The 21,623-nt window shown below is 53.0% G+C and overlaps 2 protein-coding genes across 5 annotated transcripts in view; both read left to right on the forward strand.

Moving 5' to 3' along the window:
• Positions 1–11,222: 11,222 nt before the first annotated feature.
• Positions 11,223–11,858, forward strand: LOC121284324 (sterile alpha motif domain-containing protein 5-like). The gene is made up of 2 exons (XM_041199719.1): positions 11,223–11,698; positions 11,787–11,858. The coding sequence occupies exons 1-2, from the start codon at positions 11,288–11,290 to the stop codon at positions 11,856–11,858; spliced, it is 483 nt and encodes a 160-aa protein (XP_041055653.1). The 5' UTR covers positions 11,223–11,287.
• The window catches only part of LOC121284386 (arf-GAP with Rho-GAP domain, ANK repeat and PH domain-containing protein 1-like), a 225,971-nt gene continuing 216,129 nt past the window's right edge, over positions 11,782–21,623 (forward strand). For 2 of the 4 annotated variants that reach the window (XM_041199816.1, XM_041199818.1), the window contains exon 1: positions 11,782–11,928. In XM_041199816.1, coding sequence (XP_041055750.1) covers positions 11,885–11,928 — 44 coding nt within the window. In that variant the 5' untranslated portion in view covers positions 11,782–11,884. Of the gene's footprint in view, positions 11,929–19,411; positions 19,460–20,011; positions 20,189–21,623 lie in introns of those variants that run through there. The other 2 variants (XM_041199817.1, XM_041199819.1) reach the window with 2 other exon arrangements.

Raw genomic sequence — 21,623 nt, forward strand, 5'->3', positions numbered from 1 at the left:
GTGCGTGTGTTTCTCTCTGTGTGCGTGTGTCTCTCTCTGTGTGCGTGTGTCTCTCTCTGTGTGCGTGTCTCTCTCTCTGTACGCGTGTGTCTCTCTCTGTGTGCGTGTCTCTCTCTCTGTGTGCGTGTCTCTCTCTCTGTGTGCGTGTCTCTCTCTCTGTGTGCGTGTGTCTCTCTGCGTGCATGTGTGTCTCTCTGCTTGTGTGTCTCTCTCTGTGTGCGTGTCTCTCTAAGTGTTTCTCTCTGTCCGTGTGTCTCTCTGTGTGCATGTGTCTCTCTCTGTGTGCGCGTCTCTCTGTGTTTCTCTCTCTGTGTGTGTGTATCTCTCTATGTGTTTCTTTCTCTGTGTGCGTGTGTCTCTCTCCGATTGTGTGTCTCTCTCTGCCTGCATGTGTCTCTCTCTGTGTGTCTCTCTCTCTGTGTGTGTGTGTGTCTCTCTGCGTGTGTGTCTCTCTGCGTGTGTGTCTCTCTGTGTGTGTGTGTGTCTCTATGTGTTTCTCTCTCTGTGTGCGTGTGTCTCTCTGCGTGCATGTGTGTCTCTCTCTGTGTGCGTGTCTCTCTGTGTTTCTCTCTCTGTGTGCTTGTGTCTCTCTATGTGTTTCTTTCTCTGTGTGCGTTTGTCTCTCTGTGTTTCTCTCTTTGTGTGCGTCCGTCTGTCTCTGTGTGCATGTGTCTCTCTATGTGTTTCTCTCTCTGGGTGCGTGTGTCTCTCTCTGTGTGCGTGTGTCTCTCCCTGTGTGCATGTCTCTCTCTGCGTCTGTCTGTCTCTGTGTGCGTGTGTCTCTCTATGTGTCTCTCTCTACGTGTGTGTGTCTCTCTCTACATGTGTGTGTCTCTCTCTGCATGTGTGTGTCTCTCTCTGCGTGTCTCTCTCTCTGTGTGCGTGTCTCTCTCTCTCTGTGCGTGTGTTTCTCTCTGTGTGCGTGTCTCTCTCTGTGTGCGTGTGTCTCTGTCTGCCTGCGTGTCTCTCTCTCTGCGTGCGTGTCTCTCTCTCTGTGTGCGTGTCTCTCTCTCTGTGTGCGTGTCTCTCTCTCTGTGTGCGTGTCTCTCTCTCTGTGTGCGTGTCTCTCTCTGTGTGCGTGTCTCTCTCTGTGTGCATGTCTCTCTCTCTCTGTGTGCGTGTGTTTCTCTCTGTGTGCGTGAGTCTCTGTGTGTGTGTGTGTGTCTCTCTCTGTGTGCGTGTGTCTCTCTCTCTGTGCGTGTGTCTCTCTCTCTGCGCGTGTCTCTCTCTCTGTGTGCATGTTTCTCTCTCTGTGTGCATGTGTCTCTCTCTGTGTGCATGTCTCTCTCTGCGTGCGTGTGTCTCTCTCTGCGTGCGTGTGTCTCTCTCTGTGTGCGTGTCTCTCTCTGTGTGCGTGTCTCTCTCTGCGTGCGTGTGTCTCTCTCTGCGTGCGTGTCTCTCTCTCTGCGTGCGTGTGTCTCTCTCTGCGTGCGTGTGTCTCTCTCTGCGTGCGTGTGTCTCTCTCTGCGTGCGTGTGTCTCTCTCTGCGTGCGTGTGTCTCTCTCTGCGTGCTTGTGTCTCTCTCTGCGGGCATGTGTCTCTGCGTGCGTATGTTTCTCTGCCTGCGCGTGTGTCTCTCTCTGTGTGCATGTGTCTCTCTCTCTGCGTGCGTGTGTGTCTCTCTGCCTGCGTGTGTGTCTCTCTCTGCGTGCACGTGGGTCTCTCTCTGCCTGCGTGTGTGTCCCTCTGCATGCGTGTGTGTCTCTCTGCGTGCATGTGTCTCTCTCTGCTTGTGTGTCTCTCTCTGTGTGCGTGTGTCTCTCTGTGTTTCTCCCTCTGTGTCCGTGTGTCTCTCTGTGTGCGTGTGTCTCTCTCTGATTGTGTGTCTCTCTGACTGCATGTGTCTCTCTATGTGTTTCTCTCTCTGTGTCCGTGTGTCTCTCTCTGTGTCCGTGTGTCTCTATCTGTGTGCGTGTATGTCTCTGTGTGCGTGTCTCACTCTGTGTGCGTGTCTCACTCTGTGTGCGTGTGTCTCTCTGTGTGTGTGTGTCTCTCTATGTGGGCATGTGTCTCTGTGTGTGTGTGTGTGTTTCTTTGTGTGTGCGTGTATGTCTCTGTGTGAGTTTGTCTCTGTCTGCGTGCGTGTGTCTCTGTGTGCCTATGTGTGTGTCTCTGTGTTCCTGCGCATGTGTGTGCATTTTCCCTGTGCTGGGAATGTATGTTGGACCCTCAGTGTCAGTGAGGGCCTGGGTCTTTGGGTATTTTCAGCAGATACTGCCCTGCTTCTGGGGTGTGTTGTCTTGTAATTCTGTGGTGTCAGGTAATGGTCTGCTCGATGTTTCAAATTGGATGTTATCAGATTCGATTGGTTACACCATCTGTGTTGGCTGGGGTGATGGAGTTATGTTGCTGGAGCAGTCTGTACCTGTGGGCCAGATTCTCCTTGTTCAAATCCCACACATGGTTTGCTGGTCAAGGAAGGAGTGGTCATGATCTGGGAATCCTTCCTGCAACTCCCCCCTGTTACCCAAAGGCAAAAAAGTCTATGTGAGGATTCACTTAAAAAAAAACTGGATGGATAACCCGGAGAACATGTGTTCAAACCCCATAAACATCGAGAATTTAAATTAATCTTTGAAAGAAAAGTGAGCAGTAAACTGTTGGGCTGTTGTTAATTGTATATTGTAGAACATTGTACAATCATCAACAAATATCCCCACTTCTGACCTTATGTCCTTCCTTCCATCATAAGGTCAGAAGTGGGGATGTTTAGTGATGATTGCACAATGTTCAGCAACATTCGCGACTCCTCAGATACCGAAGGAGCCCATGTCCAAATGCAGCAAGATCTGGACAATATCTTCCCCCATCCCCCTGTTGGGGGGATGGGCAGGAGCCGGTGGGCAGGTTCCCGATCGGCGCCTCCTGTCGGGGGGGGGGTGGGGGGGTGGTGGTGGTGGAGGGGCACGCCGCCGTTTTAGCTGGGGCGGTCCCATTAAGGCCCGCCCGGCGTTATGTCCGCCAGGAAGCGCTATGTGCTCCCTGTGGGGGTGCTGGGGTTGGGGTTGGGGGTGCGGAGGGGGATTTCCCTGAGCTGGGGAGTGAGCATTTTGGCGCGTGGACACGGGAGAGTGCACAGATCCCCCCTCCCCCACCAACCGGGGCAAAGTGCTGCCTCAGGGAGATCGGCCTAGATGTTAAACTTTAAATAAAGTTGAGAGGAAGTTTTCGCTGCCCTGTCCCCTCATGTCAGACCATCACATGGAGTTGTGATGTGTCCATATCCTTTAGTTTGAAATATTCTTACGTTTTTAAATCCCTCGTGAAACCTCATCCCGCCCGTGGATGAGGTTTCATGTGTTTTCTGGAGGCTGTTCACCTGCCTTGTGACCTTAAGGTTGCACAGGCAGGTTCATTAATTACATTTTGAAAGCCCCCACTCGCCGACTGGAAGATCCTGCCCCTGGACAATATCTAGGTTTGGGCTGACAAGTGGCAAGTAACATTCGCACCACACAAGTGCCAGGCAATGACCATCTCCAGTAAGAGAGAATCTAACCATCTCCCCTTGACATTCAATGGCATTACCATCGCTGAATCCCCCACTGTCAACATCCTGGGGGTTACCATTGACCAGAAACTGAACTGGACTAGCCATAAAAATACTGTGACTACAAGAGCAGGTCAGAGGCTGGGAATCCTGCAGAGAGTAACTCACCTCCTGACTCCCCAAAGCCTGTCCACCATCTACAAGGTACAAGTCAGGAGTGTGATGGAATACTCTCCACTTGTCTGGGTGAGTGCAGCTCCCACAACACTCAAGAAGCTTGACACCATCCAGGACAAAGCAGCCCACTTGACTGGCACCCCATCCACAAACATTCACTCCCTCCACCACCGACACACAGTAGCAGCAGTGTGTACCATCTACAAGATGCACTGCAGGGATTCACCAAGACTCCTTAGACAGCATCTTCTGTTACTTTTCCCATGGCAATTCCTCAGCCAATCAGAGTTGACTTGTCAACCAATCAGCACTGTATTCTCCTGTAGTATAAATGGTTGTGATTGTTTGAAATTTGGTATTCTTGCATTTGTCCTGATAAGTGCAAGACAAAAGCTTCGACAACATTTCTCTCTTTTCAGTGATATTCAAACTCTCTCTTACTTCATCCAAGTCACCATTGCGAATTGTCTGATGAGTCAGAATCAATCCCTGGGGAACACCACTTGTCACGTGCCACTCATCAGATCAACAATCCTTTCACCCCACATAGATTTAACCAAACACCAGGCAAAGTATTTTCACCATACGGATTCAAAATGAGGTTCTTTTCACTTTGGTTCCTGTGGAGCCAGTTGGAGGCTTACAACTGCCTATTGATCTTACACTGCCTCTGCCTGCACACCCGAAAACTACTGAAGTTATACCTAGCACCACTGATTGAAATCAAATTCTCATTGACTCACCAGCCCCTTTGAACTTCACCTTTTAACAATGAAACCCCATTCATTGTAACAATTGTATTAGTAATATAAACATATTGCTTGGTAGCTGCTAGAAAGGCATCAGTTTTCACCCCACTTCTTGAATGCTCTATTCAAAAAATGCAAATGCCCTCTACCTCTCTTACTTCTCAAACTAGTACACATCAGAGCACCCGGACTAGCTGTCTTTAATCCTATTAAGACACACCCACAGACTAAACCTCTATTTTAAAAGAAAAATATTTTCCATAATATTATATACATTAATAGCTTCAGGACAGTGAAGCTAATTTTGATATAAAGAAGGTACGGTGGGATGATTGGACTGAGTGCAGCATGGAGTCATTAGCATGTTTACCCCAGTTCCAGCATATCCAAACTAAAAGAAGGCCAGAAAATTTGGAGTGTTTCACTTTGGGGCAATAGGCGATTACGGGACAACGTGGTAGAGATGTTCCAAATTAGGAACCCCTATCACTGATAGTCACCTAGCAGGGTTGGGGAGAAATGGACTCCCCAGTAACTGCAGAAACCCACAAACTGTAAAGTAAAAGCAAAATACCGCGGATGCTGGAAATCTGAAATAAAAACAGAAAAACTCAGCAGGTCTGACAGCATCTGTGGAGAGAGAAACAGGGTTAACGCAAACTGGAGGAACAGCACCTCATCTTCCGATTAGGCACTTTACAGCCTTTTGGACTGAATATTGAGTTCAACAACTTCAGACCACGATCTCTCTCCTCCATCCTCACCCCCTTTTTTAATCCCTTTTTAAAAATGTATTTTTACTTTTTATTCACTTATTTTTATTTTTATTCATTTATTCATTGTTTCATCCCTTTTTCTATCCTTTTCCCCCAACCACTGCCCCCTCCCCCATCCCACCCCCAAAAGGGCCTTTTGTTACTTGTTCCATGTTGTTCTTTCACAGAGTGCTTACCCTTGTTCTGCTATTAACACATTCTGCTTTCTTCCCTTTATGCCACCATCAACACCTCCTTTAGTCTTCACCACTACCATTAACATTCTCTTTGTCTTGTGTCCATGACATCTTTGCCAATCTCGCCTTAGCCCCCACCTATCGCTCACCTTCTATCCAGCTTCACCTGCTCCACCCCTTAAACAGTATAAATTCCATCACATTTCTATCTCTCTTTAGCTCTGAAGAAGAGTCATACGGGCTCGAAACGTTAACTCTGTTTCTCTCGCTCCACAGATGCTGTCAGACCTGCTGAGTTCTTCCAGCATTTTCTGTTTTTATAACTGTTAAGTGACCCTCGCACAGCATAGGGTACATCATGGTCCTTGATCCTACACAATAATTTAGATGTATCTTTATATCTGTTTCAACATACATTGTTGAGACATTCGTCAAGAAATCGGTGTCTGAGAGAGATTTAAATGCTCAACCTGTTTGAATGAACAAATTGATCAGACCAAGAACCAATCTTGAAATGTTTGAACGCACGCTGTATAAACTCACGCTGAAACGTTATCAAGTGTACCGTCTGTCTGCATCATATTCACTTTCACAAGGAGTTGCAAAAACAGAAACTAAATTAGATCATTTCTTTCGTCCTAAATTCTGGACAGGTCCCAGTACATTGGAAAACTGCGAACATCCTATTCATCTAAGGAGGGAGCCCATAAGCAGGGAACAATAAACCAGTTAGCCTGACTTCTGTCTTTGGGAAAATACTGTATTCCATGATTAATGAGGTAGTAGCAGGTCATTTAGAAAATCATGATACAGCCAGGCAGAGTCAACATGGTTTAGTGAAAAGAAAGTCATGTTTGACAAATTTATTCACGTTCTTTGAAGATGTAACAAGTGGAGTGGATAAAGGGGAACCAGTAGATGTTGTGTATTTGCATTTCCAAAAGGCTTTCAGTAAGGTGCCACATCAAAGGTTACTATACAACATAAGAGCTCATGGTGTTAGCGGTGATATATCAGCATGGATAGATGATTGGCTAATGGACAGGAAATAGATTCGGGATAATTGAGTCATTCTCAGGATGACAAAGTGTGACCAGGAGAGTGACACAGGCTTCACTGCTGGAGTCTCAACTATTTCCGATCTGTATTAATGACCTGGATGAAGGGGTTGACTGTGTTGTAGCCAAATTTGCTGATAATAAAGAGAGAGACTGCAGGACTCTGAGGTATAGAGGGATCTGGGTATCCTTGTGCATGAATCATAAAATGTTAGCATGCAGGTACAGCAACTGATTATGAAGGCAAATGGAGTTTTGGGCTTTATTTCAAGGGGGATGCAGTATAAAAGTAGGGCAGTCTTACTACAACTGTACAGGGCATTGGTGAGACCACACCTAACATACTGTGTGCAGCTTTGGTCCCCTTATTTAGGGAGGGATAGACTTGAATTGGAAGCATTTCAGAGAATGTTCATTGGGTTAATCCAGGGATGAAGGGATTTGTCTTATGAGGAAAGGTTGAGCAGGTTGGGCCTATACACATTGGAGTTTAGAAGAATGAGGGGTGATCTTACTGAAACATACAAGATTCTGAGGGGGTTTGACAGGGTGGGTACTGAGAGGTTGTTTCCCCTCGTTGGGGGAATCTAGAACTAGGGGGAACAGTTTCAAAATAAAGGGTCTCCCATTTAAGATGGAGATGAGGGGGAATTTACTCCCTGAGGGTCTTTAGCCTTTGGAATTCTGTCCCGTAGGGAGCAGTGGAGGCTGGGCCATTTAAGGCTGAGTTTGATCGTAAAGAGAGTCAAGGTTATTGGGAATAAGTGGAAATGTGGAGTTGAGGCCACAATCAGATCAGCCGTGACCTTATTGAATAGCAGAACAGGCACGAGGGGCCGAATGGCCTACTCACGCTCTTATTTCTTATGATCTTATTAGTGACGATCAAAACATTGTTGATGTTCTCGTATCACTGAAATTTTAATGTTGATTTGAAAAAGGACTTTCACTTTGTATAGTATCTTCCCTGTGCTCTGGATGGCCCTGTCCACTTTACAGCCAATTAAATGTTTTTCAAAGTCTGATCACACGATTATCACATAGAAAACACAACAGCTAATTTGTGCACAGCAGTCTGCTAATGACCTGAGGTTGGCTGAGGGATAAATATTTGCCCCAGGACACTGGGGAGGATTCCCCTGCTCAATTTGAAATAGTGGCTGTGGGAAGGTTTATCTCCACTTGAGAGGACAAATGGGGCCTCGGGGGAACATCTCTCCTGAACGTGCAGTGCTCCCTCAGTACTGACTCCACGATAATGCAGTGCTACCTCAGCACTGCACCTCCGACAGTGCAACGCTCCCTTGGCACTGCCCCCTTGGACGGTGCGGCGCTCCCTCAGTACTGACCCTCTGACAGTGCAGCACTCCCTCAGTACTGACCCTCCAACAGTGCAGCACTCCCTCAGTACTGACCCTCTGACAGTGCAGCATTCCCTCAGTACTGACCCTCTGACAGTGCAGCACTCCCTCAGTACTGACCCTCTGACAGTGCAGCACTCCCTCAGTACTGACCCTCTGACAGTGCAGCACTCCCTCAGTACTGATCCTCTGACAGTGCAGCACTCCCTCAGTACTGACCCTCTGACAGTGCAGCACTCCCTCAGCACTGACCTACGCTATAAAGTAACCACTTTCTGCACTTCCCAGCTCTGCCTGAACAGGTCCTTTCACATTACTATCAGACAGCCCAGTATTTTTACTGCAGGCCGCAGCTTCTAATTTAAAACCATTCGCATTCCCTCATTTGCCAACCACGTTCAGCAGTAAACGCGATGAGCTGAATATTTAAAGCGCTCTCTTCATGAGGCTGCACTGCAGAAATTAAAAATCCTATGGAAACTGTCATGTGTCACATGTGAAAGCCTCATGTGAATGTATTGTGTACAACATGTCAAGATTCACTAGAACATAAATAGGAGCCATAGTCAGCCAATCGACACCTCTATCCCACTCCAACGTCCAATCAGATCATGACTGACCCTTATGTTCCAGCTCCATCTTTCCACACTATCGTCCTACCCCTTAATCCCTTAGCACCCAAAAATCTATTGATCCCTGTCTCACGTGTACTCAACAACTGAATATCCACAACCCTCCGGGGTAGAGAATTCCAAAGATTTGCGACCCTTTGAGTGAAGAGATTTCTCCTCATCTCAGTCCTAAATGACCGGGCCCTTATCCCCGTTTTACAGATTCTCCAACTGGGGGAAACAACCTCTCAGTGTCTACCCTATCAAGCACTGTCAGAGTTTTATATGTTTCAATGCATTCGCCTCGTTCCTCTAAACTCCGGAGAAATACTCTACCTGTCTTCACAGGCCATCCCCTTATTCCAGGAACCAGTCTGGTAAACCTTGGTTGCATGGAGATGACACAATCTCCCACTCCCACACTCAATCAATCTCTTTCTCTCTCTCAATCCCCCATGCAATCTCCCTCTCTCATTCTCTCTCCCTCTGTTTCTCTTTCTCCCCCTGTCTCACTCCCTCTCACTCTCTCGCCCTTCATACTCTATCTCACATGCTATCTCTCTCACAGCCCTTTCCGTCATACATCTCTCTCTTTCACTCTCATACATTCACACTTACACTCTCATATCTCTCTATCTCTCATTCTTCCACTTGCACTCTCTATCCCTTCCCCACCCTCTCATACTCTCTCACTCATTATTCTCTCTCTTACACACACAAACTCTCTCTCTGTCTGCCTTTCACACCATTTCTCTCACACACACACATATACCCCCTCTCTCACACGCACATACTGTCTCACACATTCTCTCTCTCACACACACACTCATACTCTCAGTCTCTCACACACACACACACATACTTTCACTCTCACACACACACTCACTTACACACACATTCACTCTCTCACACACATTCACGCAGATTCTCTCCCTTACAAACACACAAACTCTGCCTCTCACACCATCTCTCTCACACACACACATACTCTCTCTCTCACACACACACACACTTACACACACATTCTCTCTCTCACACACACACTCTCACACACATTCTCTCTCTTACACACACACAAACTCTCTCTCTGTCTGCCTCTCACACCATCTCTCTCGCACACACACATACACTCTATCTCTCACACACACTTACACACACATTCTCTCTCTCACACACACTCTCACACACATTCTCTCTCTTACACACACACAAACTCTCTCTCTGCCTCTAACACCATCTCTCTCACACACACATACACACTCTCTCTCACACACACACACAATTACACACACATTCTCTCTCTCACACACACTCTCACACACATTCTCTTACACACACAAACTCTCTCTGTCTGCCTCTCACACCATCTCTCTTACACACACACACACACATACCCTCTCTCACACACACAGACTCACTCACACTCTCATCAACACACACACACACACACACTCTCTCTCTCTCTCTCATATAGGCTGTACAGTGCTAGACAGGGGATGGTTTTATCCTAGTCTGGGCTGCTGGTGTGTGGTTCAGTACATATTGACTCACCCACATACTCTGCCGTTGGACTGCTTTCATCTGAAGCATGATCTTCAGTAAAGGAAATGAGACTGGAGAGAGAGAGAGAGAGTGAGAGAGAGCGAGTACTAAATGGGTGACCATCTGGCTGGTGACACAGATTGGCATTTCTTTTTAGATCTTCAACTGGTTTAATAAAAATAGCTTTGTGGTTAGTTTGAGTTCCGCTTGTTTCTATAGATAGCTAAGAGATACCACCCTGTGTTTCACACTCTCAAAACACAGTTCCCCGACTAGAGGAAACAATGGTTTTGTAGATAAACACAGATAATCCTTTTGCAGCAAAACCCAATATGGAAATTAGAGACAGGCCGATCAGCCCAACTGGTCTGTGCTAGTATTTACCTTCCACGCGAGCGTCCACCCCAACCCCCTTTTTATCCCACCCAAATCACCATATCCTTCTATACCTTTCTCCCTCAAGTGTTTATCCAGTTTCCCCTTAAATGTACCTCGATCAGTCCCAGTGGGAGCAAGTTCCACATTCTCCTCACTCTCTGGGTAAAGGAGTTTCTCCTGAATTCCCTGCTGGGTTTATTGATGATTATTGATGGACCCTGCTTCTAATCTCCTCCCAAGTGGAAATCTCACTACGTCTATCCTATCAGACACTTTCATTGCCTTAGAGACCTCTTTCAGGTCCCTGCGCTTTTCGAGAGAAAGGAGTGCCAGCCCGCTCAATCTTTCCTGATAGTTATCGCCTCTCCGTTCAGTTCTGGTATCACCCCTGTCAACCTTTTACTGCACCTTCCCTTGTGCCTCAATATCCCGTTTGTCAGACAGAGGGGAGACCAGAGCCGTTCACAGCAACTCCAAAGGGCTATGGGCCGGGTGCAGGGAGGTGGGATTAGAAAGGCCACCTGGGTGTCCTTGGGCTGGCATGGACCAGGTGGGCCGAATGGCCTCCTTCTGTGCCGCAACTTTCCTATGGTTTCTGTGGGGGAAGGAGCAGGGAGAGGGGGAATAATTTCAAAGCGCTGCTACTGGCACATTGTGCGGTCCGGCCTTGACCTCGCTCCCGTTTTTCTTTCAGAAACTTTTAGTGGAAGCTTTCAAAAGGGAATTGGATGAACCACTTGAAGGGGAAAGATAATATCAGGGCCGTGGGGAGCGGGGAAGGGGGAGTGGGTCTAACTGGGTAGCTCTTTCAGAGAGCCAGCGCAGGTGCGATGGGCCGAGTGGCCCCTTGTTGGGTTGTAGAGTTCCGTGACGGTTCTGGATTGTTTCTCCTTCGCTGCAGGAGTTCCTGAGACGCCCTTCGGAGCGTTGTGGGTGGCGGACCATGGACTGAGCCCTAGTCTGGACGCCATGTTGTTTGAAGAGGGGGAGATGAGCATCGGGGACTGGCTGAGCGTCATCCACCTGGAGCAGTACACAGATCACTTCGTCGACAATCGGTACCGGCGGGTGTCTGACTGCTGGGGCATTCGCAACGAGGACCTGTCCCGAATCGGAGTCTTCCTTCCCGGACACCGCAAGCGGATCCTCTCCGCGCTCAACAAAGCTCGCCAGGAAACCCTGACCCCTGACCCCCCGTACCAGCCGGCCCTGACCCCTGACCCCTCGCCGGAGCCCCCTGAGAAACCCGTCCCCAAGAAGAGGAACGTCTACCTCTGCAGCCAGATCTCCGACCCCGCTCTCCAGACCCCGTCGGCGAAGCCGCTCCCGCCCATCCCCCCCAGGCAGTCTCCCGGACGCCCCCCGGAGAGGCTGACCCCTGTTCCCCGCCCCCGCCCCCGCGCCCACCAAGCAGCCAAGACCCCCCTCGGACCCCCCAGCACCCCCCCACCACCGCCCCAACTGCCAGTGGCCCTGCCCAGCGAGGCGCGCCAGCGGGATCTTCCTCTGCTTCCACCGCGCCAGGATGCGCCCGCGGTGACCAAGCCGCTTCTGCCGCCAGTTCCGATGCGGCCCCCGGTCAGATTCGTGCCCCCCGCCCCGGGGTCCAGGTGAGCTACTCGGGGAGACACTCGTCTTTCACTCATTCTGTTCAATCCACCCACCCTCCCTCCCTCCTTCCCTCCCTCCCTCCCTCCCTCCCATTCCCACGTCTCCCCCTCTCCCCCTCCCCCCTCCCCCCTACCTCCTCCCCCCTCTCCCCCTCCCCCTCTCTCCCGTTTCCCCCCTCTCACTCCCTGCCTCTCTTGTGTGCCCCCCCCTCGCTCCCTGCCTCTCTCTCTGGCCCTCTCCCTCGGTCTCTCTCTCTTTGCCTCTCCCTCTCTGTCTATCTGTCTGTCTGTCTTTCGTTCCCTTTCTCCGGGTCGGTCAGTCTCTCTCTCTCTCTCTCTCTCTATCTATCATTCGCTTCTCTCTCTCTCTCTCTCTCTCTCTCTCTCTCTCTCTCCTGCCTCTGGATTTCTCTCCTCCCCTTTCTATCTAAAGAAGGTAAATGACGTTGTGTTGCAAACCAACCACAGTCTAATCGAGTGGGGGGAACAGATTCAGGGCAGGGTGGGCCGAATGGCCTCGTGCTGTTCTGATGAAGGTATGGGTTGCCAACTCCTCCAGGATTGCCCTGGAGTTTCCAGGAATTGAGGATTAATCTCCAGGGGGAAACGCTGGGCGGAAAAACACCCGGGGCCGGGAAAACCCGAGGGATATTCCACAGCAATTGATTTTTTAAAAAAATTATTTTTTTTTGTACGTTTAAAATTGAATTGATTTAAAAATAGCGAAAATTGACTTTTGTCAACAGTCCAGAGGAACCCATTTGGATAACAAAGACATGGTTCCCTTTCTGATTGGCTGTGGGCCTGGAGGGTGGACCAATGAGGGCTGTGTGTGGGTGAGGGGGGGGGGGTGGGTCACATGGTGGGTGATCACATGACAAAATGTCCAAGGATATAAAAAAAAACTTGCATTTATATAGCACCTTTCATGAGTTCAGAACATCCCAAAGCTGTAGAAGCCAATGACGTGCAACCAGCGGTGTAATGTCAGCAACACAGCGGCCAATTTGCGCACAGCAAGCTCCCACAAAGAGCCAGTGGGATAATGATCAGAGAACCTGCGTCAGTGAATGTTGATTGAAGGGTAAATATTGCACAGGGCTCCGGGGAGAGCGCTCCCTGCTGGCCTTTTGAATAACGGCCACGGGATCCTTCATGTAAAATCAAAATGCTGCAGATACTGGAAACCCGAGATAAAAACGTTTTCTGTTTTTTTATCTCCGCGTAGACCAGTTGCTTTGGGAGTCCGGAGTCAGACCATACGAATGACATGCCCTGCCCAGCGGGGCTGGTTTCCATGGTTATCGCTGGGCGAGTCGGCTTTTTATGTCCACCCCGACAGAGCAGAGTGGGCCCTGCGTTGAATGTCTTCCCTGAACGAGTCAGTGTCAGTGCCTCTGGAGTGGGTCTTGAAGTCAGAGTCCTTCTGACTCAGGTGGTGAGAGCGTTACACGGCCCCCCCCCCCCCCCCACCCCCAGCCAGGACTGAAACCCAAATACCCCTAGCCAGAGTTGGCAAAGCGATACGCTTTCTGCTGCACAGAAAGAGGCCATTCTGGCCCAGTGTGTCTGCACCGGCTCCCCGAGTGATGAATTCACCTCTCTCCCTCCCCCCGGCCTCTCTCCCTCCCCCCGGCCTCTCTCCCTCCCCCCGGCCTCTCTCCCTCCCCCCGGCCTCTCTCCCTCCCCCCGCTCTCTCTCCCTTCCCCCGCCCTCTCTCCCTCCCCCCGCCCTCTCTCCCTCCCCCCGCCCTCTCTCCCTCCCCCCGCCCTCTCTCCCTCCCCCCGCCCTCTCTCCCTCCCCCCGCCCTCTCTCTCTCCCCCCGCCCTCTCTCTCTCCCCCCGCTCTCTCCCTTCCCCCGCCCTCTCTCTCTCCCCCCGCCCTCTCTCTCGCCCCCCGCCCTCTCTCTCTCCCCCTGCCCTCTCTCTCCTCCCCCCGCCCTCTCTCCCTCCCCCCGCTCTCTCCCTCCCCCCGCTCTCTCTCTCTTCCCCCGCCCTCACGCCCTTCCCCCGCTCTCTCTCCCTCCCCCCGCCCTCTCTCCCTCCCCCCGCTCTCTCTCTCTTCCCCCGCTCTCTCTCCCTTCCCCCGCTCTCTCTCCCTCCCCCCGCCCTCTCTCCCTCCCCCCGGCCTCTCTCCCTCCCCCCGCTCTCTCCCTCCCCCCGCTCTCTCCCTCCCCCCGCTCTCTCTCTCTTCCCCCGCCCTCTCTCCCTCCCCCCGCTCTCTCCCTCCCCCCGCCCTCTCTCCCTCCCCCCGCCCTCTCTCCCTCCCCCCGCCCTCTCTCCCTCCCCCCGCTCTCTCTCCCTTCCCCCGCTCTCTCCCTTCCCCCGCCCTCTCTCCCTCCCCCCGCCCTCTCTCCCTCCCCCCGCCCTCTCTCCCTCCCCCCGCCCTCTCTCCCTCCCCCCGCCCTCTCTCCCTCCCCCCGCCCTCTCTCCCTCCCCCCGCCCTCTCTCCCTCCCCCCGCCCTCTCTCCCTCCCCCCGCTCTCTCCCTCCCCCCGCCCTCTCTCTTCCCCCGCCCTCACGCCCTTCCCCCGCTCTCTCTCCCTCCCCCCGCCCTCTCTCCCTCCCCCCGCCCTCTCTCCCTCCCCCCGCTCTCTCTCCCTCCCCCCGCTCTCTCTCCCTCCCCCCCGCCCTCTCTCCCTCCCCCCGCCCTCTCCCCCTCCCCCCCGCCCTCTCTCCCTCCCCCCGCCCTCTCTCCCTCCCCCCGCCCTCTCTCCCTCCCCCCGCTCTCTCCCTCCCCCCGCTCTCTCTCTCTTCCCCCGCCCTCACGCTCTTCCCCCGCTCTCTCTCTCTCTCTTCCCCCGCTCTCTCTCTCTTCCCCCGCTCTCTCTCTCTTCCCCCGCTCTCTCTCTCTTCCCCCGCTCTCTCTCCCTCCCCCCGCCCTCTCTCCCTCCCCCCGGCCTCTCTCCCTCCCCCCGCCCTCTCCCTCCCCCCGCTCTCTCCCTCCCCCCGCTCTCTCTCTCTTCCCCTGCTCTCTCTCCCTCCCCCCCGGCCTCTCTCCCTCCCCCCGCCCTCTCTCCCTCCCCCCGCCCTCTCTCCCTCCCCCCGCTCTCTCTCCCTCCCCCCGCTCTCTCCCTCCCCCCGCCCTCTCCCCCTCCCCCCCGCCCTCTCTCCCTCCCCCCGCTCTCTCTCCCTCCCCCCGCCCTCTCTCCCTCCCCCCGCCCTCTCTCCCTCCCCCCGCCCTCTCTCCCTCCCCCCGCCCTCTCTCCCTCCCCCCGCCCTCTCTCCCTCCCCCCGCCCTCTCTCCCTCCCCCCGCCCTCTCTCCCTCCCCCCGCCCTCTCTCCCTCCCCCCGCCCTCTCTCCCTCCCCCCGCCCTCTCTCCCTCCCCCCGCCCTCTCTCCCTCCCCCCGCCCTCTCTCCCTCCCCCCGCCCTCTCTCCCTCCCCCCGCCCTCTCTCCCTCCCCCCGCGCTCTCCCTCCCCCCGCTCTCTCCCTCCCCCCGCTCTCTCTCACTCCCCCCGCTCTCTCTCCCTCCCCCCGCCCTCTCTCCCTCCCCCCCGCCCTCTCTCCCTCCCCCCCGCCCTCTCTCCCTCCCCCCGCCCTCTCTCCCTTCCCCCGCTCGCTCTCCCTTCCCCCGCCCTCTCTCCCTCCCCCCGCCCTCTCTCCCTCCCCCCCGCCCTCTCTCCCTCCCCCCCGCCCTCTCTCCCTTCCCCCGCTCTCTCTCCCTTCCCCCGCTCTCTCTCCCTTCCCCCGCTCTCTCTCCCTTCCCCTGCTCTCTATCCCTTCCCCCGCCCTCTCTCCCTCCCCCCGCCCTCTCTCCCTTCCCCCGCTCTCTCCCTTCCCCCGCTCTCTCTCCCTTCCCCCGCTCTCTCTCTTTCCCTCACCCTGCACGCTCCTCCCTTTTCAGACAATAATGTCGCATCCAAAATGAAGAGATTATTTTGTGGAGACATTCTCCATCGCGTCATGTTCCGATAGAGTAATGAATGATGCGCTGTTGCCGGTGGTGGGACAACGCAGACTCAAGCCGATTGGTAAAGGGACAAATTGTTTTATTTACCGCCGCGAGTTGTGGTGATCTGGAAGGCGCTGCCTGAAAGGGCGGTGGAAGTAGATTCAATAATAACTTTCGAAAGGATAAAGACCAAGACTTCAAAAGGGTGAAAATTTGCAGAGCCCCGGGCAGAGAGCAGAGCGGGTTTGACCAGGTCGATAGCTCCTCTCTCAGAGGTCGGATGGGCTGAATGGCCTCCTTCCTCCTCTGTATCATTCAAGGATTTCAAGGGCCGCTGAGGGACCAAGAAAGGGTTAAGTACACACGGAGGCAGGGGTCGAGGGGTTAAATGAATACTTTGCATCTGTCTTCCCCAAGATTGGAGAAATTGGGAATTGTTTTCCTTGGAGCAAAGGAGGTTGACAGGAAATTTGGCAAGAGACATCCTTAATCCTGAGGGGGCCTGGCCAGGTCGAAGAGAGAGGAGCTGATGCCCCCCCCCCCACCCCCTGGCAGAAGGATCGAGGATGAGAGGGGCAGAGGCTTTAGCTGATGGGTAAGGGAAGCAAAGGGGACTTGAGAAAATACCTCCTCCCCCCGCCGGCGAGTGGTTAGGATCTGGAACGCACCGCCCGAGGCAGTGTCGACCGGGGGCATTCCGGAGGGGGTTAGATGATTGTCTGGAAGTGATGCGATGTACGGGGAGGTAAAGGCCGGGGTAGTGGCGCCGGGCGAGCTGGGTGCACGCACACAGGGCAGGCTGAATGGCCTCCTCCTGCTCTCTAACAACCCTGTGACACCCTTGATTCCAAAGGTGAGCGCCTGATGAATAAGAGTTGAGTTTTGTCAGAGTTTGGCGTGAAGGGGGGGTTGGGTGGTGGGGGGGTGGGGGGGGGGGGCGGTTGGTGTTAGGTGGAAGGAGGTTGCCTTCAGTGCCTTGGCTGCATTCACTGAGCACGAGTCAATTCTCTTGTTACCCTCTGGGTTGTTTTGGGGCCTAGCCTTTCAGGCTCTGTGGGTCTATGTGCACACAATGCCGCCACCTGCTGTTCAGACAAAGACAGCCTCCACCCCACCACCACCACCACCACCACCACCACCGCCCCCCCACCCCACCGCGTCCATTGGGCTGCCAAGGCAAATAAACCATACGCTCCTAAATAATCGTGATAAGGTTTCGAAGTGGAAACTTGCTGCCCAGAGAGAGAGAGAGAGACTTCAGTCCACCTGGAGAGACTGGAGAAGCGGAGGTTGTTCTCCTCCAGAGCAGAGAAGGTTAAGGTGGGGGCGGGGGTGGGGAGGGGAGGTTTAACCGAGGCGTTCAAAATCATGAAGGTGGTGGGGGTGGGGGTTTTGGGTTTTGGGAGTGTCCATGAGGAGAAACTGTGGGTGGCGGGGGTGGGGGGTGGGGGGGGTCGGTATTCAGAGGGAGACAGATTGAAGAGAAAATCGGTGGGAAGTAAACTGGAGCTGCAGGTTGCCTTGTGTTAAAAGAAACTCCATCGAGTTGGGGTGATCTGGAAGGCGCTGCCCGAAAGGGCGGTGGAAGCTGATTCAATCGTAACTTTCAAAAAGGGAATTGGATAAATACCTGAAAAGGTGGGGCCGGGGGGTTGGGGGGAAGGGGGGGTGGGGGAATTGCAAGGCAGTGTGTGGGGCAAGAGCAGGGGAGTGAGACGAATTGGACATAGAGCCAGCACTGACATGATGGGTCAAATGGCCTCCAATCTGTGCTGCAAGGTTCTGTGAAGTAGATTGAAAAGAAAAGAGAAAAACTTGCATTTCTATAGCGCCTTTCTCTACCCTCGGACGTCCCCGAGCGCTTTCCAGTCAATGGAGTATTTTTGAAATGGGGTTGCTGTTGCCATGTAGGGAGTGTAGCAGCAAATTGTGCACAGCAAGCTCCCACAAACAGCAATCAGATAATGACCCACATCATCCATTTCATTGGTGTTGTTTGAGGGATAATTATTGGCCCCAAGACACCGGGAGAGCTCCCTTACACATCTTCAAAATAGTGTCCCGTCAGAGCGAGCAGACAGCGCCTCACTTCAAAGTACCATCCAAGTTACTGACCCTCTGACAGTGCAGCACTCCCCCAGTACTGACCCTCTGACAGTGCAGCACTCCCTCAGTACTGACCCTCTGACAGTGCAGCACTCCCTCAGTACTGACCCTCTGACAGTGCAGCACTCCCTCAGTACTGACCCTCTGACAGTGCAGCACTCCCTCAGTACTGACCCTTTGACAGTGCAGCACTTCCTCAGTACTGACCCTCTGACAGTGCAGCACTCCCTCAGTACTGACCGTCTAACAGTGCAGCACTCCCTCAGTACTGACCCTCTGACAGTGCAGCACTCCCTCAGTACTGACCCTTTGACAGTGCAGCACTTCCTCAGTACTGACCCTCTGACAGTGCAGCACTCCCTCAGTACTGACCGTCTAACAGTGCAGCACTCCCTCAGTACTGACCCTCTGACAGTGCATCATTCCCTCAGTACTGACCCTCTGACAGCGCAGCACTCCCTCAGCACTGACTCTCCTACAGTGCAGCACTCCCTCAGTACTGACCCTCCGACAGTGCAGCACTCCCTTAGTACTGACCCTCTGACAGTGCAGCACTCCCTTAGTACTGACCCACTGACAGTGCAGCACTCCCTTAGTACTGACCCTCTGACAGTGCAGCACTCCCTTAGTATTGACCCTCTGACAGTGCAGCACTCCCTTAGTACTGACCCTCTGACAGTGCAGCACTCCCTTAGTACTGACCCTCTGACAGTGCAGCACTCCCTCAGTACTGACCCTCTGACAGTGCAGCACTCCCTCAGTACTGACCCTCTGACAGTGCAGCACTCCCTCAGTACTGACCCTCTGACAGTGCAGCACTCCCTCAGTTCTTCATTTGGATGGTCAGCCTGGATGTTAAACTGAAGTATCAGGAGGGCCAGCTAGTATCGGGGAAGTGTAAAAGGCTAGAATGTGAGGAGCACAGAGATCTCGGAGGGATGTGGGGCTGGAGGAGATTCCAGAGATAGGGAGGGGCGAGACCATGGAGGGATTTGAAAACAAATGTTTAAATTGGAGGGTAGGTAAATGTGTTTGGGACTAGCTGTTTGTGAGGAGGGTATATGTTGACACTGACGATATGGAAGAATGACTTTTCTGTGGTTGAACCTCTCTGTAATTCTACGAATTTCATCCTGTGCCTCTTGAATGTTCCTGATCTTAATCACTCACCATTGGCGTCCGTGCCTTCAGCTGCCTGGGCTCCAAGCTGTGGGATTTTTAAAATTCTTTCACAGGATGTGGGTGTCTAGCATTTATCGCCCATCCCTAATTGTCCTTGAGAAGGTGGTGGTGAGCTGCCTTCTTGAACCGCTGCAGTCCATGTGGTGTAGGTACACCCACAGTGCTGTTAGGGAGGGAGTTCCAGGATTTTGACCCAGCGACAGTGAAGGAATGGCGATATATTTCCAAGTCAGGATGGTGACTGACTTGGAGGGGAAGTTCCAGGTGGTGGTGTTCCCATGTGTCTGCTGCCCTTGTCCTTCTAGATGGTAGTGGTCGTGGGTTCGGATGGTGCTGTCTAAGGAGCCTTGGTGAGTTCCTGCAGTGCATCTTGTAGATGGTACACACACTGCTGCTACTGTGTGTCGGTGGTAGAGGGAGTGAATGTTTGTGGATGTGGTGCTGATCAAGCGGGGCTGCTTTGTCCTGGATGGTGTTGAGCTTCTTGAGTGTTGTGGGAGCTGCACTCATCCAGGCAGGTGGAGAGTATTCCATCACACTCCTGACTTGTGCCTTGTAGATGGTGGACAGGCTTTGGGGAGACAGGAGGTGAGTTACTCACTACAGGATTCCCAGCCTCTGACCTGCTCCTCCCCCTAAACCCCTCTGCACTCTCTCCCCATCTAACATGCTCCTTAAAAACTACCCCTTTGACCAAGCTTTTGATCACCTGTCCTTGTATCTCCTCACGTGTCTCAGTGTCGAGGATGATGTGATTAGGTCAAGAAATTTTTTACTCTATTTAAAGGGAGGCTGATGTTGCTCTTGCTATGGGCCCCACCTTGGCTCTGATTCGCTGTGACGTTCCCCTTTTAAGGCTTGCTTGTTACCTGTTGGTTCTCCACCCCTTCCTTTGTCTGTGAGCTGTAGCACCTGCCTGTCTATGCGGGAGCTGTGTCAGACACACCTGTCCTACTTTTCCCCCCCCCTGGGGGATTGGACGGCACAGGGATCGTGACCTCCCCGGACAATCGTGCTGCTGTCCCGACAACAGCCAGGGTCAGGTCGGAGCGGTGTGTGTGACTGTGTGTCGCCGGCAGGTGAGATATCTCCTGTAAACAAAGGGACAGCGGAGTTCAGCAGTCTGGGATTGCAGCTCCACATCTTCCTTCAAACCCCTCCCTCCCTCCCTCCCTCGCTCCCGATTTCAAAACCCACCGTCACCGGGAGAAACTGAGGCAGTGAGAAAGCGAGGGTTAGCAAACTCCTGGATTGTCCGACGCTGGGCCTGGGTTAGAATGGATTTTAGTGGAGTGAGAAAGGTGGGGTGGTTCCTTGGCCTTCACTGGGAGGGAGGGGGGGAGTGGGCTACATGATGGTGCGATCTGTCTCTGCCCCGGTTGGTCTGCTGCTGAAACCCTCGCCCATGCCTTTGTTACCTCCACCCTCGACTATCCCAATGCGTTCCCAGTATCCACCCTCCCCTCATCCAAATCTCTGCTGCCTGTGCCCTAACTCTCACTGCCTCTCAGCCCCCTCCCCATCACCCTTGTGTTCGTTAACTTACATTGACTCCCCCGGTCATGCAACTCTTCGCACTTAAAATTCTCATCGTTGTTTTGAAATCCCTCCGTGGCCTCAACCCCCCTTCCCTATCTCTGGAATCCCCTCCACTCCCACAACCCTCCGAGGTACCTACACTCCTCTAATTCCGGCCTCATTTGCTTCCCCGGTTTCCATCACTCCACCATTGGTGGCTGTGCCTTCAGCTGTCTGGGCTCTGGAATTCCCTCCCCTCAACCTCTCTGCCTCCCTACCTCACTTTCCGCTTCCCCATCCCCCCCCTCCCCTCCCTGTCTTTGTCCCTCCTCATCTCCCGACTCCTCCCTCTCTCTCTCTCCCCCTCCTCATCCCCCAGAGAGAGGAGGCCTGAGGTTAGAGCTGAGAATAGCCGCAGTCAGATCCATAGAATCTTACAGCAGGGGAAGGAGGCTATTTGGCCCATCATACTTGTTGCCAGCCCTTTCAAAGAGCTCATCCTCAGATGTTGAGACCAGAACCAGGGTCCATCAGCACAAGACGGTCACTAAAAAACCCAATGGGGAATTCAGGAGAAACTTCTTTACCCAGAGAGTGGGGAGAATGTGGGACTCGCTCCCACAGGGAGGTGAATGGTGTAGATTATCCTTAGAGGGAACCTGGATAACCACATGAAGGAGGTAGGAATAGGAGGATAAAAGCAAAATACTGCGGACGCTGGAAACCTGAAGTAAAATGGAAAGCTGAAGTAAAATGGAAAGCGCTGGAAAAGCTCAGCAGGTCGGGCAGCGTCTGAGAAATAGAGTGAACGTTTTGGGTCCAATGTGACTCTTTTTTTGGAAGGTCCTGGAGTGTTTCACACTCTGCTTCTCCCTCCGCAGGAACAGAAGGAGATTGGGTTTGTCTCCGAAAGAGCTAGCATAGACTTAATGGGCCGAATGCACTCCTGTTGTGTTTTATTCTATGGTGTGCTGATGGAGTGAATTGGAGAGGTGG

The sequence above is a fragment of the Carcharodon carcharias genome, chromosome 11 (genome assembly GCF_017639515.1).
Source record: "Carcharodon carcharias isolate sCarCar2 chromosome 11, sCarCar2.pri, whole genome shotgun sequence".
Taxonomy (NCBI): Eukaryota; Metazoa; Chordata; class Chondrichthyes; order Lamniformes; family Lamnidae; genus Carcharodon; species Carcharodon carcharias.